At 38.0% G+C, this 27,657-nt stretch overlaps 1 protein-coding gene across 1 annotated transcript in view; it reads left to right on the top strand.

Moving 5' to 3' along the window:
• The window catches only part of ZFAND3 (zinc finger AN1-type containing 3), a 133,097-nt gene that overhangs the window by 98,511 nt on the left and 6,929 nt on the right, over positions 1 to 27,657 (top strand). The window contains exon 6 of the mRNA XM_079298387.1: positions 14,908 to 15,078. Within this exon, the coding sequence (XP_079154513.1) occupies positions 14,908 to 15,078 (171 nt within the window). The remainder of the gene's footprint in view (positions 1 to 14,907; positions 15,079 to 27,657) is intronic.

The following is a 27,657-nucleotide window of genomic DNA, read 5'->3' on the forward strand; positions in this document are numbered from 1 at the left end:
TTCATTTAGTGTGTTTTGCAAGAAAATGAGGAGATGACCCTAATTTGATACCACAATTTAATCTTCAGTCAACTAAATCTACTGTTTTTGTATTACATCAATTTCCCCTGAGGTTCTTACATTATTTACTCAGTAATGTAAATATTACCATTATAGTGTCTTACATGAATAAACCTGGTACTAGGAGTTAGTTTTCTTCTCGAGATCCTGAATTGTCAGCAAACTTTCATTTTTAAAATAAATTACTATGTTGCCATGGGAATTGACAAGAAAACACTGGCTACAAAATATTACCCAGAAGTGCTGTGACATCTTCAGGAATGAGCAGCATAGCATGTAGGTGAACATTTGTCAGGGTTTAACCACAAGGCCAAAACATAGCACCTCTATCTAATGTGAAAAAAATTAACTCTATCTCAGCCACACTAGAATCACTTCAGCTTCTTAGGAAGCTACTTAAATGATGCAAGCAGCATTTGTCAACACTGCACATTGTTTATAAGCCTATTTTCTGTAAGTATCCTATGCTGCTTCTATTTGGAAGAGCTTTGAAGAAAAAATGTTGTGTTGGATTTTATCTGTGTAATTCTGTTCACCCTTCAAGCATAGTTTTTCCCCAAAGTTTCCTAAATCAGCATTTGAGGCAGAAAATTAGAAATTTGACCTACTTATCTTATATCTAAGTTTCCATCAGAATATTAACGAAGGAGACAAACCTTTCATATTTTATCAGCATGAGTGTAACAATTGAAGAAAGATCAAAACAATAAATCTGCCAAGGTACAGGAAAATTTCTCATTGAGAAAAAAAGAGGTTTTACCTAATGCACTTGTCAACTTGCATGCTGTAGGAGCTTGTCTGATAAAAAATAGTACTATGACACCAGATACTAGAGTTTTTCCTTCTGTTCGCCAGAATCATCACTGTGGTAAAAGTATTTCTATTCCAGTGTACCCACAGGACAAGGATTATAATGAAAAGAATGAATAAAGCCTTGCAATCATTAGTGTGGATGATGCCTCAAAGGCTTCTGAGCACTAGCAGTCTGAAGATTTTGTAGGAAGAAACATGGGACTGTGTGGCCCAGTGTAGAGCTTCTTATGTATTTTGATTTGTTTCTTAATGGCTGGGTAATGTGATGATTGATGGCAGGTGCTAGGAGGCTTGCTCTAGTCTGTAGGGCATCCACATCCCATTTGTATCAGGTGCCTGTGTTGGGAAAGTGCAGTACCAACTAGCATATTACTCTTGTTTTCCTGCTGTACAATTTTAATGATGATTTACTACACACCTCTAACCAGACAGATTTTATAAGATTTTCATGCAGCTTAAAGAAACCTGGGAAAAAAAATTGATGGAACTGTGTGACTGTGCTCAGTTAATTTTTAATTGTGCAGTAGAGAAGGCAGTAGAAACAGGCAGATAAAATGTGGTAATGATACAATCAATTCATACATTATATCCATAAAGTTGGTGAGGTTTTAAGTATTTTATTTCTAAGTAGCAGTTTATGAAAAATGTGCATCTGTAATATTTTGTATAGGTATGTGTGTAGGTAGCTCACATTTTATGAGAATATCTGTTGTAGATTGATGTGGTGGTATTTATATTGTACAAGATGAGTATCTGTCTCTTTTCTCTGTGTGTTTTCTAGTTTAAAATTTGAGTCTAGAAGATGGGAATAATTATTTCACTGCTTGAGTAAAATGGTTAAACAGGGCAGTGGTCCTTTTTGAAGTTTTGAATTTATTGATGTTCTTGTACTAAGATATGTGCTTGCTTGTAATAGTGCCAGAAATCCAAATGCTTTGAGGTTGAACCTGAACAATTGAGAGAACAGCCTTTGAGGAGTTATAGGAAAGTCAAGTTGTAGAAATAAAAGTACACAGATTTTGAGCCTGAGCCAAAATCATGAAATCATTACATTGATATGATCATTTTTTAATCAATGTTTATGTGTTGAGTAAGGACAAAAGGACCTCATACACCACTAATTAGATTTTCTTTTTTAATTCCTATAAAGTGTTAAGCTCCTGAGCAAAAAATACACAAAAGATTACTGAAGGGGGCTTTATAGCACTAAACCAACTTTGAGGTCTGTTTTTCATTGGTGTTTCAAGGGACTATTAAGGTGTTCTTTAGTGTTTGATTTCTGGAGGGCATTGTGTTGAAATCCAGCCTTCTTGGAGCTCTCCCACCGACAGGAAAGTGATGCTAGAACAGCCTTTGAGCAGCATAGTAAATCACCCAGCCCTAGCAATGATAGTGCCCATTAGGGACGCACTTCCCCCTCCCTCTGCTCAGTTTCCAGCTGTACTAATAGAGCAGCACATCAAGCAAGGCTGTAAATAAAAGTTACAACCTAATAGGTGTGTGCTGAAGTGGAACGGAGGGGAGCTGAGGCATGGGGGCCTTATTGCTGCTCATCAGCAATTACAAACAGGATGAAGTGCCTGGGACTGGCACTGATGCACAGGAGCTGATAGAGGCTGGGAGATGACACCCTACCATGATCAGATGATGTATGGTGATGGCTTTTACTGCCTCAGCTTATTGCCTGGTTCTGTGGCATGCTGGATTATTTGTTCAGTGCTCCCATATCTGTCTGGATGGACAGATTGGTTTCCTCTCCTCCTGGTTGTCTAAGAGCCTTCTCAAAGTGTTATGATTATTGTAGATTAAAATTCTGCTAGTGATAAGGATTATAATAGTCATAGCAGTAAACAAAATTAAGGACTTGCTCTAATTGTATGATTTATTTCTACTATTACCTTTCTCACAAAGCTACCGTTTTTCACTAAAAATAGTGGGTATGGTTCACCTGAGCTTTCATTTACAGTGAGGTCATCTCATGACTGGTGAAGGCATCTCAATTGACTAATTGAGTTAGTTGGGGAATCCAAAGTGATAGGTTTGGGGTCAATACATCAAAAAGTTCAGAAGTCAGTTATAACTGTGATGATCCTTGCCTCTGAGTTTAAAAACTTCAGCTGTTCCTGGGAAGGTTTATAAGAACTTCCTAGCACAAAATAATTGGGAATATTTTTTTGTAAAATGTCCTTCTTGATTTTATCTACCACAGTCTAGCACATTTTTATGCTAGACATCTAAATCATTGCTTTGCTAAACTGCAGTGAAAAAACGTCTTGATTTTTAGTTCATGTTTGCTTTGATATAAAGAGAAGTTTTGCAAGCATCTTCATAGTTCATACATTAATCTCTCATGCTGTTTACTTTTGAAGAGAATTTCCTTTAAGTAGTGGAGAAAACACAGCATTCAGAAATGAAAAGGTGTGCAGCAGCACAACAGCATATGAAAACAGTGACTCCTGTCCCTGTCTATTCAGTACAGGCAGGATAAAATAAATAGATTATTTTTCTATCATCTTATGGTATTAGGACAGGAATACTTTTATCTGCATGTGTCAAAAGTACACAAAAATAAGATGAATGGAAACTTTTCCCGGTATTACTTTGAAATTAATTTTCACACTTAGTGGCTCCTAGGCGTACCTTTTCTTTGGATTGATCATCAGGTGAGGATGCTGGATAGTTGAGATGGCCAAAGGGATGAAAAATACCTCGTGGCTGTGACAGCCCTCTTTCACATGCTCTAAATTACAAATACAAAAGAAACATGTCAGTAATTTTTATTTAGGATTAACTTCTTTTTCTTACCAGTCTGTTGAAGTCATTTTTGAAAGGACTGTTGGCCTTAGGAAATAAAATTACTGTTGTGGAATAGGATAAATAGAGGAACACAATAACTTATATGCTTAATAATGTTTCCCATTTTATAAAATTATATTCCCCAAAACCACATTGACTCAGATCGATTCTCTTAAGAGCGTGTAAGGCAGCCGACCATGATCTCCAAGAAAGAAAACTCCTGGCTATAAGAACAGTTTAATGATTAAAATAATAATAACTTGTAAAAAAAAAAAAAGGAAAATAGCAAAAAGGAGAGAGAAATAATCAACTTTTGCCAGCCAGTTCCTGAGCAGCAGTCCCTGGCTAGCTTTTCCCCCAGTCTATATGCTGATCATGACACCATAAGGTATGGAATGTCCCTTTGGACAGTGGGGTCAGCTGTCCTGGGTGTGTCCCCTCCCAGCCTGTTGTGCCCACCAGCCCCACTCACTGGGGTGAGGTGAGAAGCTCAAAAGCCCTTTACTCTGTGCAAACACTGCTTAGCAACATCTAAAACATCAGTGTGCTATCAACGTTTCTCTCATCCCAAATCCAAAGCACAGCACTGTACCAGCTACTAGGAAGAAAATTCCAGGAAACCAGGACACTATATCATGCAGAAAGTGGGATTTGGTGTATGCTGGTGTGAGTGGAAGAAATATGCAGTGATTCAGGTGCATTTTGGTTATGCAGATGTTCATAGGTTATCAGCTATTTTTTCCCTTGTGGGTAGGGAAAACCCCAACCCAGTAAAACAGAAGTAAAAAGCAATAATCAAAATCTCTCTGTGGATGGCCTGTGTGACCTCCCAGCAGCTGCTGACACACACACCTCTCTGTACCTCATAGTACTCCCAGCTGTCTGAGGTCAGTTCAAGTTCAGCATCCTAACAGAAAATGTCCTCCAAGTACTTTAAACTGTTATTCCCACTATCTTTATTTATCCTCTCAAATCACCCAAATTCATCTTCTTTTATCCTTTGTGCAGTTCAGATAAGCTGTTTAAACTTTTTCATTCTACTCCAAATAACCCCTTTAAGACTTTCTGGTTTTGTGTAAGTCCATTGCTCAGCTTTCACTTGTCTTTAGCTCTTTTTGCTGCTTTTGTTTCCAGTTTTTCATCTGGTTTCATTTCCATATTCTGAATCACAAAAAAAAGGAACAACTTGGAAGAAAATGTACTTGGGTCAATAGGACAGGATGATCTCTTGAGAGGAGTTCACGTTGAATTGTCAGCCAATAAGAAAATTACTTTGAATGTCAAACTAGAAGTACCAGATGATAGGAATAAGCACTGTCTGGATTAACTGTGTTAGGAACAGCATAGCTGGCTGATTAAGGGCAGAGATTTTCCCCTCTTGTTGGCAGTGGAACAGGTACCCACAGAGGCTGTGAAGTCTTTGAAAATTTTTTTTAAATGGACCAGGCCAGAGCAACCTGATCCAGTTTCTTTGATGTTGTACTCTGCATCAAGCAGAAGACAGTAATGCAGAAATCCTTTCTAAAAAAAAACCTAAAAAAAAATCCTTTCTAAAAAAACCTAATTTTTGCAGTGACACTAATGGAAAACAAATACGATATGAGTATTCAGAGATACTTAGTCTAACTTCAGTAACATTCATAGCACTTAATGAGAACTGAGGTCTGGAAGTACAGGCAAGCATTTAGTGCCTCAAGCACTGTGGAGAAGAGCCAGGAGAGAGACTCTTGGAAAGGTGGGAGAGTTGGGATGGTCAATGCAAAGCAAAGAGCTGGGAGAGCAGTCCATGCAGCAGGTTCTGTTGGGCCATGAGCAGGATAAATGAGCTGTGCTTTCATAAATGACACTCTTCCTGTCCTGAAAACGTGTGCTGCTGCCCTCAACATTTTACCACCACCTTTTCTCTATGGGCTGATGTTTTTCAGTCTGGTTGGTGAAATTGTTGCCAAATATGAAACTATGCAATTAATATTATGACCTCTTTTTACCAAAGTCTTTGGAATTTAGGATGATGGATTTGTCTTCAGTTTATTGAAACTGAAGAACAAATACTTTGTTCTTCATGTATATTTTGGTTAAAATGAAACAGCTTTACCTTGATTATTTTTTAGTGACTTAATGCTTTGTTTAGTTTTCAGAGCTCTCAAGATCTCTATGGTCAATTAATTAAATGATCTCTAACAGTAGGTATATACTATGAAAGAATATGCATCTATTACCCTTACTTAATACTGTTCTCCCAACAGCTCTGAACTCTGTTTTATAACCAGAGACTGCTGGAAAAATTGCATCTCATAACTTTAAACAAAGCTCATCTCCATTAATTTCAAGGATAAAGAAATCAGGGTTGTACATCTTGCATTTTTCACCTGTACCCTGCACTGTACTGGAAGAGGATTTGGGGAGCCTCGGGTTTGCTTTAATTTTGACAATATGGAGAATGTCACAAAGAGTAGTTGAGATCATTAACTTAAAAGACCTGGCTCCTGTCAGGCTGAAGAATTGAATTGATTTTACCTCAGCAGTCAGCACCCTGATCTGATCTGTTCAGATCAGACACTTTCCTTACAGGTATGCTTTAGCAAATGAGACACATAATTTTAAATTTATAATTTTAAAATTGCTACTTTACTGCACTGGAAATTTTTAAAATGAAATTAAGCATTAAATAACTTACCTGAAATATATTTGAAACAAATAGCCACTTACATTTACTTTTTAACTCAAATTTATTTTTTTTTTACTACTTTAAAACATGTGTAACCTGCAGGGAGGAAATCCACAATCAGATTCCTTCTGTACTTTTTGAAGTAAGTCTCAAAGTTTTCACCCAACTCTTGGTGAAGTTCTCTATTCTGACTAATTAACTCAGTGAGCATCAGACAACTTCTAAGAGCAAGTTTCCAGAATTTTCATTTAGATGATAGCTTTCTTCAGGATGTCAAAACTCCATGAAGGTAATTTTAAAGCCTTTTGGAAGTATTCTTCAGTCTGTTGAACATGCACAGGGAAAGTGTATCTTCCTAGAAAGTGAGGGAGTTTTTTATGTGAAAGTTCCATAAACATAAAGGTGATGTCTTTCTCTTCCTATAATAATAATAATTTCCAAATTATTTCCATAGCATGAACTTTGAGGAATAACTAATAACTAGTGAGAGCAACATCTTGGAGCAAAAGAAGATTGAAAAATAGCTGGATATAAGATGCAAGACAGTGCATGTACTGTTGCATCTTCCAAGTTTCACTGACCTGTTCTTCCTGTCCCTGGTCTTTGGTTCAGGTTATCATTGAAGCTTCTCAAACATCTCCTTTCTAAACAGTAAGAACTGCCTGACAAACCAGCCTGACATCTGGTGGGCTCTGGACACCAATCAGAACAGCAATTGTGTCCTATGCCAGGGCTGGTTGTTCACCCCCACAAAAAAAAAAAAAAATGCTAGAAAAAGTAACACAGTCAAAATATAAACTGATAATTAAGCTTTATTTAAAGTAACAGGATTAAAACCAGGTGTACTTTGAAGATGGATTAGCTGTACATTTCAGAACCTTTTCACAATGTATTCAGGAAAATTCTTATCAAAATACAAGAGCTCTTAGGGTTTTTTTCCTTGGCATTAATCAGTTATGATCCTTGGAACTATAGTCTCTCAATGCAAGATTTCTGTTACTAATGACATCATTGAAGTTCTGCAGTTAAAAGACAAACCAGTTTTTTGAAAGATAAATATTGGTAAGTATTTTTTTTCACTGCTAGCAGGCAAGAGTTCTTTACTATTCCTCTTCTGAATATCTCTCTTAGCCTTGGAAAACTCTCATTATACCAATGGGGGAAGGGTCTGCTAAGGAGAACTCTGTGTATGACTGAAAAATAACAGAGCAAATATTTTCTATATAGAACTGGTTTTAGGCTATTAGTTTGAAGAATTACCTTCCTGAATACTGTATACCATCTGATTGATGAGGACATAGCTGGAGTATACCACTAGGATTTGGAAGCAGAGCAGCACCACTTATTTATGCATGCTGGAGCTGACTAGCAAATATGAAATATTTATAGCATTATCTATTCTTGCTAATCATATTTTGGAGAATTTCACAAAGCACAAGAAGGTTCTCATTAAAGTCAGCAAAACCAAAACCATAATATTGCTGAATGCTTTTAAATTTCCTATTTTATCAGAACCAATGTGAGCTTATTTGTGTGTATTTCTACATACATATTCAGATATGTAAATATGCATATTTGAGTACTACTTAGTAGTCTTCAGGTGCTGTGGAATGGCCAGAATGTTCGTGATTTGTCTTCATAGGTTCTTCATCATGTGTGTTACTGTTACGACGTTTTTCTTCCTACTTGTGTCTTGTTCTCCCATTTAGCTGTTTGTACATGTGCATTAGCCCTTCACTTAATAATCCTGTTCTGATTATTCAGGCTGCTTGGGATGTCATTTGTTCTCCAGCTGCAAGTGTCAGAATGGGCCTTTGTCCCTCTCCCAGCCCTGACCCTGTACTATGAAAGTACATAATTTAATAATGAGAAAAGAAGTTCCAGTTGACACCATAAAATATTTTTTGTGATGTTGTTTTAGTTTAGTGTTGTGGCCCTTTTTCTCTTCTGGCCTCTTCAAGGTTCATTGTTTGTAATAGTCTGAGTATGTGAAGATGAGGTGCTGCTTGAGAGCCATTACAAACCCCCCCCCCCCCCCCCAACAACCTAAACCCTTCCCTTAGCATCCTCAGAATAGTATCCAGCTTCTACCCTGCATCAATTGCCCCCAGTCATCGAGGCAGTGGGAATTCAGCCTCATGCCATACACACCAGCAGTCACTGTGTGTGTATGATGCTGCTGTCAGCAGCTGTTTTTAAACACATTCTCCAGGTGTTACCCTTGGAGCATGAGATGAACAGCATCCCAGGACTGTCCAACCTGTTCTCTCTTCACGAGCTCATCTGTTGTGGCTCTGGAGGTTTGCAGAATTCTCCCATGGGTGTAATTCAGGAAAGGAGCCCCACTCACCTGTTTTCTAAACAAACAAAATCCTTCTGTCAGCCAGCAGCAGTAGAGGTGGTCATTGCCTTAGGAAATGTTCTAACTAATTGAAATGCCCAAAGTTAATCCATCAAAGGAACTGTACAGTACAGGTGCCTGGATACATTAAAATATGTGCTTGTTTGAATCAATCTGGTGTGTAAGTAAAAATGTTTGAGAAATAAATTAAATTTCTATTAACTAAAGACATGGTGACATCAGAGAGTATGGGGGAACTAATGCAAAAACTTAAATATAGAACAGATGTAGTATAGGAGCCTAAATACACGATGAAAACTAATTAGCTTTTCATGTAATTTTGCAATTATGAATTTTATTGACAGGAAAGGATAGTAGCCATTTTCACACTTCTTCTAATTACAGCTTAGCTAAAATGCATGCAGGAGCCTATGTAGTTCACTATTTGTCATACATTTTCAACATGCACTAGATTAGTCTCTTCTGTTTCGTTACAGATGGTAGTTAACACCCTAAGTTACACTTAAGTTAGTACACAGTATAGTACACTTCTGTTTTTCCAGGTGATAATGCTGACAATACGGGTTTAAAGGAGAACAGAAAATGGGAATGGTGGGAAGGAATTAGAGTGTAATTTTAAATTTTATTTTTCTATTCATGAAGTAAGAAAGGCTGAGGATGGAAGAGAGCTCAGGAGACTGATCCAACCTCCCTACTCAGAACAGAGTCACCTAGAGCAGGCTGGGGCCTGTGTCCAGTCAGGTTTTGAGTCTCTTCAAGGATGGAGCTTCCACAAACCCACTTGGGGAAGTTGTGCCAGTGTCAGGCCTCCCCTACAGTAAGAAAGCATTTTCTTATCTGCAAGTGGAATGCTACCCAAACTGTACATATGGTTATGTCCTCACATTTGTCTGTTTTCCTGAAATCATAATTATTAATACTCATTGTCACATATATACATGTATAAATATATCCTCCTTTCTAGCAACACGTCATTTGTGCCAGCTAAGTTATTTTATTGGTTTTTGGGTTTTTTGAGGGTTTGTTTGTTTGTTTTGGGTTTTTTTTTTAAATTAGTCTAACACTTCAACTCTGTAATGAAATCCTTTTTCTTAGCTCTACTGCAAAGGGGGAAGGAGAATTTTTCTGTCAAGAGTTTGAAGTACATCAGTTATGTTTCACATTTGGAACATCTTGAAGCAATTCTTCCCCTTACATGTCTCCAACAGCTAGACTGAAAGTTGTGGGGGTTTTTTATTGGTTGTTTTTACTCATTAGAGCTGGAAACAACTACTGTTGCATGGTTGTGGTGATGGATGAGAAATAATAACTTATGTAATGCAACTTCTGGGTGTTATTTATAGTCTCCAGTGTGATTTAATGGAGAGCCTCCTGAGGCAAAGAAGCGACTGATGGGATGTGAGCTCTATAGAGACTGCTCCCATGTGGTCTCTCTATTCCACATTGTTTAGGGACATTGAGTTTTAGTGCAGTTTCTTTTAAACTCTATGGAGGGGAAAAAAATAAATCGGTGAAATAATGATGCTAAGGGCTCTGCAATGATACTAGAAAAGAGATTGTGTGGTTAAATATTACCAAAGGGCTTATGTAAGATATTTTTGAGATATCTGTCTGTAGTGTTTAAAAAAAAACCTGAAGTGAATTCACGAAAGACTTTTCTTACACGTGTGAGTAGTTCCAAAGAGGTGCACAGCCTTGAGATGCAGTCACAATTGTGTGAGAAGACAAGATAAGATGTTCATTTGAATTAAATATCAGAGTTTCAGAATTATGTTTTCCACAGCACTGTACAGCAACAGGGAGGGACTGAGGCAGTCACAGTTGTCAGACTTGGCTTATGAGGTATTAATCTTGAATTTCTGTTCTTGCATTAATAGTCAACAAGCAAAAGAGTTAGGAACAACTATGTTAATTTTAGATTCATTTGAACTAGAGAGATTATTTAAAATTATTATTCTGGTCAATGTGATAGGAAAGATTTGTATAGAGGCAGTTTTCTCTAGATGAAATCTTTAATGCATAATCAACATGCCAGGCAGTTAAGTAATCCATCATTTAAGAATAGAATAATGAATAAAAAGAAATAACAACTAGGAATGGGCAATAAACTCAAATTTTAGTTAATTTATGTTAGGTAGTTATTGTCTGCAGCTATGCAAGTTTCTCCATGGACAGAAGTTTTACCAGCTTAAGCTGCTTCCAAAATATTTTCAGGGGAGATGGCAGTAATATTAGAGGGTCCATTAAAGACTGCTTGTTCTGGTTTTTGCACAGGCAGCTGAGATCATAAATGCCAGTCTGTGTGATAGGTTCTTCCTGATAACAAAAAAAACTGATTGAGTGCCGTAAAAGCTGTCATGAAACTGGAGATTAAACAGATTCATCTTGAAGAAAGCAGCAGCAGAGATCCTCTTTTTCTTACTATTTTCCCATCTCTTCCATAATTCCTCCTTCCTTGTTTTGTTAGCCCACGTCTCTGTTGGGTCTAGAGCATCCCACCCTCTCCCCAAATGCCATGGAGGAGCCATCATGATTGCAACTGAAGCCACCTGCATGCAGCCTGCAAACTCCTCCAAGGCTGGAGACTAAGGGAGTGCAGTTCAGCTCAGGCACCAGTTTTTGGAAGGATTTTGAGGGGAGAACATGAGTAATGACGATGAGAACAGTGACAGTGAGGAACAAATGTCCCTGTCCATGACATAACAGTTTTAGGAACACTACTCTGCTTGTTGAAAGCCTCCAGTTTCAGCCTTGCCTAACTGAACTTCTTTGTTCTCTCATTTCAAATGGGAGATTGATACACAATTAGAAGGATCTCCACCATCAGATATCAGCTAGAAGAATCCTTGTCCCTTAACTCAGAATTAAAATTGCAATGGGAGTGTATCAATGACAATTACTCTGCTGAGCAGTTTCTTCCTGAAATTTTGGGGATTTCTCATCCTTATTGCTCATTTTTACAGAGAAGTTTTATGATTTTCAACATCTGTGAGTAAAAGAAGAGCATTCTGGTTTTCCTCTGGGTATTTGTTACTTAAGGTGCAATACTAAAATGCAAGTTGAGCATGGAAAATGTTTCTTAAAGCAAAGGAAGAAGTAACTGTTGTAGAATGAACCAACTGTCTAAGAAAAGCCATTGTTAGTCACTGACTGAGAGAATCCTCTTCTCTGTAGCCTTTTTTGGTTGTTTAAAGGTTCATACTGGGAATTTCCTCTTGATTCTAGTTGCAGCACTTCAGCCTGTATTCCTAGGGTTGTTTTTTTTCAGTTGCCCTCCAGATAATAAAGCTATGCATGACAATTTCATTTTGCTGTCAGATTTTTGAACTTTAGGGTTGCAAGATTCCAGGTGCTGGAAAATATATTTTGTGTTCTGTATTGCATGTGTCAGTGTCATGAAAAGCAATGTGATCTGGGAGAAATGCATGCAGGACTGACTCTAAAAGATCTAATTTTGCTCTGTGCTTTCTCCTTGCTCACTGTACTTGCCCATGGGAAGATGGAAGTGTGTGTGCTGTGGGTCTGGTTTGTGATGAGTATTGGCTTGTGTTCAAGGCCCTGAGTAAACAGTGATCAGAGAGATGGTGCTGTTCCTGAGAGCCAGCTTGAGTTTACCTTAGTGCTAAGTGCTTTATTAGTTTATGGCAGAAAAAATGAGATAAAATTGTAAAAAATGAGATATCCAAAATTTCTATGATAATGACCAACTCATGTTAATATTCAGTTAGTCATTACCAATTTTCAGAACGTGTGTGATTAAGTATTTTCATTTGTAGGACTACTAGCCTGACTTGAGGTAGCTATTTTTCTCATTAAGGCATATGGTTTCATTAACTTATTAGACACTGGTTGACTCATCCCATGAATCCCTTATTTGGACTCCAGGATCAGCAGACCACTATGCTTTTCATCAGCATAATTCAGAATACCAAATTGGCTTCTGAGAACTGCCAGAATGGCTTTTATTTCCAGAAGCAAAGATGTGTGGGAGGCAGCTGTTCCATAATGCCGGCCTGTCTGTTTCTTTGAGTAGTGAATAAATTACAAATGATGTAGATCTCCATCTGGGGCAGCAAGGTGGGCTGGAGCAGGTTTTACTGAATGCTGATTGAGCAAGGACACAGGACAGAATCTGCCTGCTGGGAGAGGGTGTTCTTATACACTCAAGGCCAGCCTGGTGTTCTAGACACTGTAAAGACAAGTATCCATGGGACAGGACTGTGGGCCTTGGAGTCAGGATCTCTGTTCAGGGAGTCAGCAGTCTGTTCAGAGGATCTTTCCCTTGAACTGTTTTCTCCAGAGATTTGAGACAGGACTAGTTATTCCATAGCTGTATTAATGCATTATGCACTGCTTTCTTTTCCTTGCCAAGGCTCCTGCACAGCCAGGCATCCAGAGGTGAGGTACATTATGTACTGAATGTTAGTTTTGGCCTAATATATGTATTTTGTAAGGTGTAAATTGTAATCTGTGACACTGATCAAAAAGGCGGCTGTCTTGAGGCACACATCAGATAAAATCATTGCAGGTTAATAAAAACTTATCACCTGTATGCAGTGCAGAAAGCAATTCTCTCTTCTATGAGGTGTGAGATATAGAGGCTTTGTATTTGTTGTAAAGCCAGGAACATTTTCAGCATATCTTGAGAGCAGTATGACAGAAATAAAATAGGCCTCAGTGAGGCAAGGTGTGTATTTGTTATGGCTGTAACAGTGGGATACAACAGCTGGAAAAGCATTGTATTGCATGTGAGAAACCAGGAGAAGTTAACAGTGTTCCAAGTGTTCCAAGTCTGACTCCTTTAGGTGTTTACTCAAGGGCAGTCATGATGTTGATAAGCAGTGGCTCAGGTAAGATAGCTGACATAACAAGGTTATGGACAGTGTTGTATCCATGGCAGTTACCTTTTCCTGCTTAATCCAGGACAGCACAAAGCAGACATAGGCAATGGAATCTTAGAATAATGGTACAGACAATAGGTTACCATCCTGCCAGAAAGATAGATTTAGCCTGTTATTCATTGGATTAAAGTTGGTTCAAAAGGGATTTAACTCAGCTAATGGCCTTTTTTTTTCCTTGCTCACCATCATACAGTAGAATACTGACTGATTGCAGTAGTGTCTTTCAGCAGCTGCTTGCAGCACTAGAACAAATAATTTAATTTTTAGTACAGTTGGGATTAGATTTATTTGCAGTTCTTTTTACAAAGAAGTACAGCACTGATTTCCTCTGCACAGATGTGGAAAAGGAAAATGTCTTTTTTGACCTGGCTTGGATTGCAGAGCAGCAGATCTACTGAAATGTCATGTCTCTGACATGCCACAAAAACAAGGCTTAGGCATCTCAGAGTTCAGTCAGGAGTGGGCATTCTGTGTGCTGCTCTAGAACCCTTGTCAGTACACTCTTCATAGTAAAAAAAAAAAAGACTGACTGAAAAAAAAAAAAGCATTGCACTACCTGAAGTAAGACTATTGTAAACTTTAACTTCCAAAGGCTTTCCTCACATCGTTTTCTTACAAGCTGAAATTTATGAAGTTATTAATGCAAATAGTATTCTGACTAATACTTTAGAAATGGCTGAGCATTTGGAATTGATAGGATGTATGTACAGATCATGCTTATTTTGGTTGGGGTTGTATTGTTGGTGTCTACTAATTTACATTTAAATTGTTATCCACGTGGAAAGAGAGGGAAGCACGGCATGGTGCTTTCATGTACCGCCTTCAGTCATGAGAGATACAATTTACATGCTGTGCTTGAAAAATCCCCCTCCTGCCCAGGGAGGAAATAGGTCAAACCTGTGCTCAGGTGTTTTTCATCACTTCAGTCCGTTTGTGTGGGGACACCAAAGGCAGCACACGGGAGAAAATAAATGAGACAATAGATGAAGCCTGCAATTGTTTAGGATGGTGTATGCTCCACGTGTGTCTGTGTGTGACCCAGCCAAGGCTGGAAGGAAACTAATCAGTTCATTTTATATTCAGTATTGACAGCGGGAATGGTTCTTATAGGGAACAAAGATAATTTGTCCTTTACTTGATGCTCATTTTGGTTGTTAAGAAAACATGCATATGCAATAGAGTGGGAGGTATCACACTGCTTGGTGGTGACCCCAGTTGAAAGCAATATACCTTCAGTCTGCCTAAAGGGTTGCCTCAGTGAGGAAATTCTAATATTTTTCCTAAAATATTTGTTGTGAATACAACAGATTCACAGTCGGAGAGTGAGGCTTCTCCTGTGAAGCGGCCACGGCTACTGGAAGACAGTAATGACAGGCCTGAAGAAACCAGTCGATCCAAACAGAAGAGCAGACGTCGATGCTTCCAGTGCCAAACGAAACTGGAGCTAGTACAGCAGGAGCTGGGATCGTGTCGCTGTGGTGAGTACTGTGTCAGCAGCGTCCGCCTTCCCAACGAGCCGTGCTCGGATCCGTGACACCCACGGAAAGAGAGAGCACTTGGGGTTTTCACCTTGCAAAGATGCTTTAAACAGAAGCTATAGCTTCCACTGGTAGCATAAAGTTATAATTAGTTCCTAATTTCCCTTTTAAAACTTTGGCCTTGATGTACTGCCTTGTCTCAAGAGATGCCATATATTAATGAATTTAGCTTCAGAAGTCCCTGTAAGGCAGGAAGGGCATCATAACCACTTGACAGAAGCACAAAGCACATCAGTAAATATGCAAAGAAAGTTTCTATATGGTGTAAAGGAACATAGGTCATTATCTGCTTCTGCATGTTATAATTACATTAATATTAAAAACTTAAATCCAAAAATCCCCTTGAACTGAAAATATTTTCATTGTCACACTTAGTTTGTGGGAGGAAGACTTATTGTTCACCGTACACTCAAAATCTAACTTGGCTTTTCCAAAGTTGATGACACTGTTCAGGTAGTTGAATTGAGGACGATAATCCTATGCAGGCAGCTAATTTGAGGTTTCATATTAAATGCAAATAATCTTTCTGAAACAGTAATTAATGTGACTAGATTCCAAAGGAGATGCTCTCTCCTTCATGGAACAATTGTGTTCTTAACTGGTTTAAATGTGCTCATTAGACCCAGTGATAATGCATATGGTAGTTTTACCTGCTAATTATTTTTTCATGTAATAACGTATTGAAGGTTGCATTGAACTCTCTGACAATGCTTGTATTGATACATTTGGAGAAGTTTGTTTTAATTACTCCAATGGGTTTCTGGCAGGGGATAATTTCCAAAGGATCTGCACAGTTGATAGATGCAATTCATCTGTGAAATATAACATTTTTTGTTAAAACCATTTTCTGGAGAGAAGGTATGTCCTGAGCAGCAGTGTGGAGAGGAAAGGTGTAGCTAAAGTAGCTACAAAGACAGTTAATCCTATCCTGAATACCAAATGCTAGGTGAAGAGAAGTGATGGAAAGCTGCAGACATTTTGTTATTTGTTCTCTTCTTCAGCAGCTGTCTTGTCTTCAGGCTGTAAAGATTACTGTTGTGTTGGGCTCTTCTGGACATCAGGCTTTGTTTTGATATTGGAGCACTGGCTCCAGAACTAAGATACATTGTCTATGAAGCCACCAAATATGAAATCAAAAGCTGTAATGTTGAAATTTTTGTTATGGAAATCATGTGTCAGGATACTTTGAAGTGTCTGGTAACATTTTTATCAAACTGAAGAAATTCAGGGCTATCAGTGACACATTTTGGTATGGCTCTTTCTGCTTAGCATGGTAGAGGCAGGAATTTCTGCTCTTGGTCTGATGTTGTTGTGTATACAACAACTCAGGCTGCTCACTGGTATCTGACTGAAATAGTGGAATGGGAGCAACAGAATTTGAATTTTGGGGTGGACTGGATAAATGATTGCTTAAACATTATGTAACATCATTAATCTTCCCTGCATTCTGCAATATTGGAGCTACATAAGAGCAATGAAGTTGAAAGCAACTTTAAAAAGCCCTTTTCTTAATCAGTAATGTTTTTAACATTACAAAATAAGACCTTTTTTTTTCCTGTAAGCTGGATTACAGATATATTTGGTTGATTCCTCTCAAATTTTCATGAAGTGTTTTCATAATTCAATACTGTTGCAATATAAATGTTGTAGGAATTATTCTTTAATTTTCTTCTACTGGATATATGTAGCTTTATGGAAATATTTCTGTTAAAGTTCATAAAATGCATTAATAAAACATGAATGTGAAAAAAAATCTGAATTCCTCAGTAATAAGTGAGGAGATGAAAATTTGCATTCCTCTATTACATCCTATGCAGTTTATAGTTTGTATTATAAACATTTGTGTTCCATACTTTTAATGAGAAAATACAAGGCAAGAGTCTATTTCCATGTGCACAACAGGGCTGAAAAAGTGGAGATCTTTGGTTTCTGTGCAGTTACAGTGTTTCATTAATACTGTGTGCAGCAGGGTTGTATTATCTGTGCTCTGATGTGATGTGAATGTGGGCATGCCCTGTGCACTTACATTTAATAGAGCAATAAGAAGCAAGCAAAATGCTGCCACTGAGCAACACAGAGCACCTCAGCTTCACATCACCCAAACTGCTTTACCAATAATCAGCAGTGTGTGGCTCTGGTCAGTTTAAAAGATACTGCCTGAGAAACCATTCTTGCTAGCTTGCCCTGCTGTCTCTAAAATTAGATTGCTTTAGGTCATGAGTGACAAGGCCATTCGAAAACCCCAGGAGGAGGTGATGGAAATGCAGTAAAACAAATCCGTAAAATTCTCATTTGTTTAAGGTATTACCTGAATCTACACATGACTGGGTTATCCTTCTCTGTCCTAATGTGAAGCACAGGTAATGAATGATGTGTGGTCAGGTGGAAGTGATGAGGTAGAATCAGCTGGTATAAAATAAGCACGTACACTCTTCAAAAGTAGTGGTCAAAATAGAATATGTTTTGAGCTGAGCTTTGAACAGCTGCTATTAAATTCTTGGTGTCTTAATCCTGAACTGAAGTCATGAGGAAAAAATGGGGGAAGCCCCTCCCAAATTTAAACAGTAAGAGTAAATCTGATATCAGGATCAATAAAAAGGCAGACGCCGTCTTCAGAATGATAAATGTATGGGTTTGCTTGGATAGAAGGAAAAAATTGCTGACCTATAGCTATGTCTGAAAGAGTCTTGTTAAAATCCAAATTAACTCCATCCACAGACCAACAATTTAATTGTTTGCAGTTGCACATCATCTTGTCCTAATGTTAAAAGTACTGGAAATCATATTACTTTTTGATTACTTGTCCTGGTGAGTCCTCCAGTGAGACTTTTAGTGAGACATAGTGAAAAGGAAAATATATGCATACTAAACAATGTTTTAATGTAGACATATCTGCAAATACTGATCCACTTAACTGGGATTTGTCCAACAAGGCACAGCTCTTTTAGAAAAGAGACAGAGAGAGTGACTGGTGCTTTACAGTGGCTCAGGGATTTTTGGGATGCTGCTGTATTGGCTCTCCTGTAAGCCCTGTCCAGAGAGAGGTGATGCTGCTGAGCTCAGTCCCTTGACACTGCATGGAATTTTAGACAGATTTGACAGTGCTGCAGGGCTTTGCTGTGAAGAACAGCAATTGACTACTGAGAAGGAAGTTCCAGCAATTCAAACACAACATTTTTTTAGATGTAGAAAGATTTGTTTGTTTTCATACACACATACTCTCAAGATCTTTTTTTTGCATTCTTCTTCCGCCCTGTTCAAGTTATTAACTGCTGACAAGAAATTCACATCTCATAAATAATGCTTAAGAGCCATTGCTATATAAATTGAATGTGTTATGAATTGTGATGGGCCTTTTTGTAGCATTCTATGCCTGGAGCAGGAAGAACAGAGGATGTCATTTTCATTAATTTCTAATGAGGTGCCAATTAAAGCTAAGGAAGGAACTCAGAAGGGAAGAGTCACAGAGCTCCCCTGAATCCTGTGCCCTGAGGCTGTCAAACGAGTGTGCTGCCAAGCCTCCTCTGAAAGTTCCAGTAAATTACAAACTCATCCAGAGCACATACAAGACAAATTCAGCTTCCCTTTGATCTTCAAAAGAGCAATTTGTAAGACGAGTTCTGAGCCTTTTCACACAGCAAACTGGGAAAAGTGATAGGAATTGTTAATTGCTGATGCACTTTGCAAGCTCCAGTGAGAAAGAGAAATTTTAAAATGAATTCTCATTTTGAGCTTATGACAGGATAACCTTTATATCAACACCACTAAAACAAAATCAGCTTTGTGTGCACTGTTTGTAGGTGACAGTAGGAGCAGGCAAGTCCTGCAGACAGCAATGTTCTCTAGTTTGGGCTGGATGGACCTTCCAATAGTTTAGTGTCTTACAATGGGTAATGATTGTATTGAAGTAATGTTTATTTAATACTAGATCTAAAAGTCAGTTTTATCATCATAGAATTGCAGGAATCATATTCTTCAAGTTACACTCTGTTACAGCATTTCTGCAAGCAATCTGAAATCATCTGCCTGTGATCCTTGGTCTGAAAAGGAAGTTGTTGTCTCAGTGGTGTCATAACTGGGTGGTTACCAGAGATTTGCTTCAAAACTAGGGAATGTGTAAGTGGAAGTAGCTATAAAGCACTGAGTTCTGGAAAACTATTGTAAAAAAGGCAGGTTGGTTAGTTGCAAATTACACTATAAATTTCTAGGCCTGCTCTTAATTGCTTGACTAGATGTATATTGCTACTAAACAAAGTCATATACAGTTTTAAAAGACACTGAGCTGTAAACTTTTAATAGAAATTATTTGCACAGAAAGCAAAACTTAATTTTACGGAAGAGGCTTATAATATTACAGTAAAAAGTAGTTCTGGTACCACTAGGTCTGTAAAGCCAACACACGGAAGTCTGCAATGATCTTGTTCTTGGAAAGGCATGAGAAATATGAGGATATTCTAGGATAATCAGTAAAGGAATTTCACATTTGTCATGTTAGATCAACTTCTAGCCAGCAGCTAAAGAAGAATTGGTGTAGTATGCCATCTCTGCAGCAGCTTTTGTGTGGAAGGGTTTGGTGTTTGTAGGCCACATCCTTATGGTGTGTCTGTACCTCAGACTCCACCTGTCTCTTGGCAGTCTGTGGGGTGGCTGAGATAATGGGCCCTGCAGAGCAAGCCAGGCTGTAGCTTCCAGTAGCAGTGCCATTTGTTTGTGTGCTTCTCAGATAGGAATTGTAATGTTTTTCATGTTCTTGGGCCAAAGGAGATATTTAAGAAAATGGGAAGATTTTGAAACCTTCCAGCTCGATGACACTTCAGAAGTAATTGCTCAGTCATGTTGCATTCTGATCAAACACTTGCTAGCCATATTTCTTGCCTGTGTGGACAAGAAAACTTTTCTTGGAATTTTACTGGCTTAGACTGTGTCGTAAGAAGCTACAATTTCCTGGAATGCATCTGACCTGACAGCTGTGCACTTGCTGCTGCTCTTGGAGGAGCCTGCTGTGAGCACTAACCTCAGGCAGAACGTGGTGGTCTGTAATTTTAATTTGTGAGATGTTGGCAAGTACTGATGTTTGTCTGCTTTTTGATTGGAAAGGATGCAGTTCACAAGTGGACTCTACAGCAGTAAGACTGAGCCAGGAAACAAGAGTCGAACTTTGCAACTCAGCCAGAGAGCCATCTCAGGTGCTGAGCACCTGGAATTGAAGGTGGAGCACATGGGCCACCACAGACCCTTCCTTTAGAAGGGCATACATTTCCTTCCTAGTTACTGTGCTTATTTTTCCACATCCCTGTTTTTAGTTTAGTTCGGTATAAATCTATAATGATCTGTTTAAGTTCTTTTCTTGGTGTTACTGTTGGTTTATTTTGTTTTGGTCTAAGCACAGGGATAAGAGGGAGGGAAAAACAGATTCCTGTGAAACATCAGCAGAAACAAAATACAGCATCCACATAGCAGAGACTGTACCTATTTTACAGATAAAATGGCAGCAAGTCTCACTGTCAGTAATCAAAAAAGTGGAAGAAAAGCAGCTGCAGATTCTTAACTTGGATAACAGAATTGCTGGTCCATAAACACAGGAGATGAAGCACTTGTTTGGATTGTGCCAAAATAAATTTGGAATTATTTGATTTACTCAGTTAATTTAGAAATAATCTTCAGGAAGACAGGAAAAAAGAAACACATTTCAATAGATAAGCTGCTCCATCTTTATACAAAGTTGTCAAACATGTATTGAAACTAATGTTTCTCTTAAAACTTGGTAAAATATTAAATCATAGTTCCATTTCCATGGAACGTGTTCCTGTGGAGGAGAATTTGTAATGGTACTGGTAAATTAACTTTCTAGATGGATAAGGTTTATCTGGTACAAACCAAAATGGCTTCAGGGCATGACTATGTCTTGGTATAACAGATGTACTCCCATTGATTAAGATGAAATATGCACAGTGCTTCTGGAGAGTATGAGTCAGCCAGTTCAGTAAGAAGTATTAAAATAAATCTTATTAGTGACTGGTTACGTACTACAGTTCTGGCAAGTCTTGCTGTCAGCCTGGAAGATGTACCACATTCAGCTGTCTTGTGCTGGCTGTTCTCCTAAGGGAGTTGTCCCAGAATAGTTCTTTTGCTTCAGCCATTTCAGAAATGTCCAGCATTTTACCTTATATTGTATTAAAAAAATACCCAACAAAACACAAAAGTCTATTTCTATTGAAGTTTGAATTTGAACTCGGTGGGGGGGGGGGGGGCTGTTTTATTCTTTTATTGTAATTTATGAAGATGTTATTCCAAGACTCAAATTTAATTGATAGGGAATAGGAGTTGTTAATTAATATTGGTATTTCTGACTATGCATTCTGAAAGTACTGGAAATGAAGTTGATTAATTGATGCATCATAGATTTCAAGTGTAGGACTCAGAAAAATGCTTTAGTGTCTAGGTTTCAGAAAAGCTGTCCATAGCTTTAAAAGTGTTAATGGAGTTCATGCTCCTTATAATTAGGAATGATGAAATACTGTTTGAAGAGGCTCCAGTGTATTTTTCAATAGTAGTTTGTTCAATTAACGTGGGTTTCTTACAGGATGTGCTGATTTTGATTTCTTCCATTGTGCTGCCAAAAGTTTGGCAGTGTTGATTTAGTCATGTGCATTGAGCCTGTTCCTTAGCTTCCTGCAGTCCCAATCAGTCCATGTAATTGAAATGGACTGCTCATCTCTTAAGTCCCCAGGTTCCCCTTAAGTAAAACAAGTTGGGGTGTTCCTTCTAAAAACAAAAAGTGGTTTTATTTTGACATTACTGATGGGGTCAGTCCTTCAGGATATAATCTTTTGTGGGTTTTCAAATTAAAACTGAAGTACTGGCTGAAAAATCAGCATTTTGTAGCTGTGCCACATGAACCCTACATACCTGTATTGTGGTTACAGAAGAAAGATGTGTATTCATAAAGTGAAAGATGATGCAGTTTTTAATTGTCTTGTATGCACAAGAGACACTAGTGAACTTGAACATAAAAATCTAAGACTACCTTACATCTCTTCCAGTACATTTAGGGAAGTATTTGCTCAGTTTCTGAGTCATTTTTTTAGGACAGAAGGACAGATAAATCCCCCTAGAAGTGATTCAGACATGTTTGTCCATATGTTAACAAACAGCTGTGCTCAGTACTGATTCTACTTGTATTTGATATTTGTGGTAGACACAGAAGGCCCAAAAATACGCCATAATAATCTGATAAATCCTGAAGGAATGTTTACCAGCTAGTTAACTGACCATGAGGTAAGGCTTCAGTAGGGAAGAATATGAATTTTGTTGATGAAAGTCTAAATTATTCACAGGAAGAAGTGGGGAAAGAACATAGCCAAAACTGCTGCAGAAGAACTTTGAGGAGAGAAAGAATATTGAAAGGAATTGTCTAAATTTGCTTGAAAAGTCAGGATTCTTTCCAGGAACTAGAGTATTTTCCTCTTCCAAACTAAATATATAAAATCTTATCTTAGAGGAAAATACCACTTGTGACCCTAAATTGCATAATTCAGTTATGAGAAGGTCTTAAAAGTAGGTACTGAGACTTGAGACTACTTGATGTAGATGTTCAAAGGAAATTGATGTCCTAAGGAAATGGCATTAAGATCAGTGTGCATCAGTTTTCACAAAAGTTAAAAGAATAGTATTAGTCTGTGTCGGGGCCTTTTAGTATTACTGGCCTTGGAGAAAAGTTTCAAGAGCTGAAAAACTGTATCAATCGATATTATAATCACTTTGGAGTGTTCAGTAAGTTTTTTAAAGTAATGTATTTACTGTATCTTTATACATATTGAAATGCAAATGGTTACAGAGTTGTTCAGAGCTGTTAAACATTCTTAAGTTGCTGAAAGTTTTGGAAGTTACAGGTGTAAGTCGTGTATGGGGGTCCTGCCATATTCTGAACAAGCAGGAGCCAGGAATGTTTTTTAAGTCTACACCAAAAGAAAAAAACTAAGGGAAGAGTAGAAGTATACATTGCTCTAAGCATTTATTTTTCTTTGGTATAAATGGGGCCTCTGAATGGAGCTCTATTTTCCTGTGATTAGGAGAAGAATTACTCTTGACATAGATTTCAAAAGGCTTTGGTGGAGCAGAAGGTGTAATCTAAGAGACCCTGGACATGAGGTGCAAACGTGGAATGAACACAAAGCACTTTTTATTTAGGTTTAAAATAAGTAGAGCTGCTTCTCTCTTGTATTACCAGCAAGCCTAGCTGCTGTCAGACTGTAGATCACTATGGTGCAACCTCTAGGAAGCTGCTGAAACCCAGGGCATAAATAATACAAGTCAGGAAATATACTGAGTCATACCTGGAATCATATTCAGCATGTGATGAAGTCAAAATACATGCAGGATCCAGGAGAACCGTTAGAATGAATGCAGCTCATACTGGATGTTAGTACAGACCCTTTCATTATTCATTCCAGTTCTTTATTAGTAGCCTTATCTTTCCTGCATTTTCATTGGGCTAAACAAAATTACACACATACATTATTGAATCACCAGATATTGCTTGCTATTTTAATTAACTTTCTGGGTACACTTCGGCTTTTAATTAAATCCTCAGCTTCTGGGAGAAGTGTATTAGCTCAGGTGGGTTTGGTGTAGAGAATTCTAGAAGTATTAAAGCTCATGCAGCTCTTTTTAAAGTGTTAAATACTGTACAAATCCCTGCTCTGACCTTAGGAGAGCTCTGTCATCCACCTGCCATTTCTCAGGACACTTTAATTGCAGTTTCACACCACCCAAATCTAGAGAGTCTACATTGTTCAAATATGTTGAGTAGGAAACAAATCCCTCTTGATAAACTGGTATAACCCATGGAAGATCTAATTTTATAGCAGTACTAACATTTGTGATAGTGTAACCTGTTGGTATGTTGGTACTTCATTAGCTGCCTTGGACACTTGGAGGCCTTTTGGCATCATTCTGCTTTTTTACTGTACATTCTGTTTGTTGGATTCATTTTCCCACATACTACAGGATATAACCTTGTGAAACTAGGACGGATTTGGGAGGTGCAGTATTATATCAGTGTGTTCTTGGTCGTGCAAATGGGGCAATGAATATTCCTTTTACAATTTCCTTTTGTAGCAGTGATGCATCATTGCAAAATCACACAATTATTCAAATAAGGAAACTTTTCACCTACCTAAAGTCTGAACTTTTAATTTTGAACCTTGCTTTTCCTCTCCTTAAAATAAGCTGAGCATTGATGTTTACTATTTGATACCTCACTTGATGCTGTAAGTTGTTGGGAGCAAAACTGTTTCTTCGAATATTCTCTTGTTAAATTAAAGTTTAACCTATTTTGGTTGTTTGGGGGAGTTTTCTGCCTTTGTGTTTCAACATTCGCACAAGCCTTTGGTGAAAAATGTTTCTTCCAGTTATACTGACAGATTAAATGACAAATTAAAATGCTAATTTCTGGGAAGTTGCATCCTTTATCACAGATGAACTGGGACCAGAGCCCAGTTCTGCAGAGATTTCACAAGAGCAGTAACCCAGCAGTCATGGTGTTTGGAGAGTGAGCTTGTGGTGTCACAGCTACTGCTTGTGCCTGACAGCTGTGAGTGAAAGCTGAGACCAAAAACCAGGGACAGTGTATGAGGTCAGGAGGGGAACTACAGATGCCATTGTCACCACTCTGTAAGTCAGTGACCTCTAAGATATGAAGTTTAGGAATGAGTATTGATTGCATGGTATATCTGTGAGAGTAATCCTGGACCTGAATTATAGCTAATAGCCTTAACTTACAAATCTATAGTGAGTGAAGAAGTTGTGATGTGGAAGTGTTTACTCTCAGATGCATGAGTTCTATACAGCAGGAAAAATATCTGGTCCAAATCAAATGTCTTCTTTTGGTATATGATGGAACTGAGACACAATTCTGACTGAGACCTGTGGTACTCAGTCAGTCAGACCTGACCCATTTTTTAATGACAGCTTACAATTACAAAGTAGATGTGCTGTATTTATGACTTTGATTCATTAGGGATTCTTTGAAATTCAGAAATAATTTCCTGAAAAACTCAGTTCTGTTGCTAAATATTTTCCCTACTTCTCTGGGGTTAGTGTTCACTACAGTGAAAGTAAGAATCAAGTCTAGAGTAGTGCCATATTTTAATTTTTCCCACTCCAAATACAGTGTCTTCAAAGAACCAGGAGGAAACTGTGAGTTGTTCTTCTTAGTTCCAGTGACAAGGAATAGTTGTCTTGTGTAGAACCTCCTTAAGAATTGTTGGTCAAAAAAATTCCCCTAAAAATCAGCACATCCTCAAGTGATATAAATTCTCTGTTCAAAGTTTGTGTCACATTTAACGTAGAAAAAAATCGTTTGACATATTTCTGTGCAAGTAGTCAGATAAACAGGAAAGTGTATTTGAAATTAGTATGAGTTGGGATAAAATGTAGTTTGTTTGCAGGGTCTCCACAGTGCCAATCTGCATCTCTTGTGTGCTCCCTACAGCAGCTTCCCAGACTGATGATCTTAAAGAAAGTAGACAGAAAACAACTTTGAAACACAGGTTATACGTGACCAAACTTGGAAATACAAAGTTTTTTCTTGCAGTTGAAAGAATTCTTGCAGAATCTTTAACCATACCTGTCCAGTGGCTGTTACAGTACTAAGATTATGTCCTCTCTCTTTTGTATACAACTTCTTCCATTCATTTATTGGGCAGTCCTTTCCACAAATGCTTTTTCTGTCTCTAATGCTGATACATACACATTGCTTTACCCTCTTTATGGCAGAGAGCAAAATAGAGGAAGAAGGGGGAAAAAATTCTTGTTCCCTTCTTTTCTCCTAAGCATAAAACCAGTAGTAGAAATACAAAATGAGTCTGTAGGATCTCATGAGCACTCTTATGTAGGCACCAGAGATATCACAGAGCTCTGTGTCATGAAACCTGAGATAATTGCTGACTGAGAGCAGGATGGAAGTCTCAGGGTGCCCATCCATTCCCAGGGATAGATTGGCAGAGTAAAAGAAAAATTCTAAGGTGTCTTACACCATTTCTTTACTTTTCCTCTCTTTGATTCAGCTGTTGATCATTTTGGTAGTCATGAGTAAGTAGTAACCATCTGTATGAAGAAGAAAATACTGAAAACTAAGTTGCAATGGTTGTAGCAAAAGGTTAGAAAAGTAAGTTAATGGGGAAAGTACAATTCATCCTACTGTATGTTTTGTTAACGTTTTGCAGCTGTGCTGTTTGTGAAGATTCATGGAATTGAAATGTCTCAAGAGAGCAATGCTTAAGGCAATGTGAATTGAAATTTAGAGACTTCCACCTTTGAGCACCTAGAGGTTAACATTCCCCATCCACTCAGTTTGGAGTGGAAATGATAGATGTATTTTTTAAAACTCTAAAAAACTGAAGCAGTCTTTCTATCTGGTTAAAAAGCTTCATCATACTGAGGCTTGCTCCCCTTTCCCCTTGGAAATGAATGACGAGATTCCCAACCAAGTTATTTTGGGGCACTTGCTACTTATTCAAAGTCCATGACAACTTGCAAAGCTGGGAAAGGGAAATAGCAGAGTTCACTTATTTCCAAAACCTCATTGTTTAGCTTGGTGGGATTTGGTTTGGTTTTATAGAAAATGTCAGTAAAACTGAAATTTCTTTGAGTTGTGTAATGAAAGTTGACAATGCTAGTGCAGAGCATTCCCACGGAAAAGAGAGGAGAGATAATTAGAGTATATACAAGAACAGAGCTGTCTAAAAAAGAATAATATCAGATACCAGGAAACTAGAGTATGTTTATACTGCCTAATGCAGTGCTTCAAGCTGCACTGGAAGCTTTGCCTAGCTGGACTATAGTGCATGCTCATAACCTCCTGGTACCACGTGTTCTTGCTAAACAACCTCCAGAACATGGGGAGGCAAGCTGGATCATACTGCTGTTCTCAGGTACTCAAGCCTTTAGGACCTTGCTTTGTATCTTGGTAGTTATTTGTTCTGCTCTTCGTTTATTACATATTTCATGTCTTTAAAAAACAAAACCAATATTTCCTTCCCACACTTACTTATATAGTCTTATTGTTAGTATAATTTGCAACATATTAAATCACCTTTCCAGTTGGAAAGGGTTGGGGGAGAGATGCCTAAATGTTATTTTGGAGGTGAATGGTGTGCAGTTGTTCTGAAGAGTGCTGCAGCAGCATGAGCTGATCTCTGCTGGCTCATCTGCCTGGTTTGGCTGGGATGTGTGATAGCCTGCAGATATGTCCATTGTTTAAAGAGATGTTAGGATCTGTTCTTGCACAGAAATCTGCTTGTAGACTCACACAATACTTTGTTAGATAATGCACCTTTGTTGTAGTTAGTCTGCTTCTAACCTTACACAGTTTACTTCTAACCTTTGGTAAAGAATTTTTGCAGCATCTTAAGTCACGAGGTATTTTAAAATTCTGTTTGAACATCTGTTGATTAGAATTTCAAATTTTCAAGAGAAGTAAATATCTTGTGAAGAATGTGAAGAAGCCAAAGCACA

This window comes from Erithacus rubecula, assembly GCF_903797595.1.
Source record: "Erithacus rubecula genome assembly, chromosome: 2".
NCBI classification, from domain to species: Eukaryota; Metazoa; Chordata; class Aves; order Passeriformes; family Muscicapidae; genus Erithacus; species Erithacus rubecula.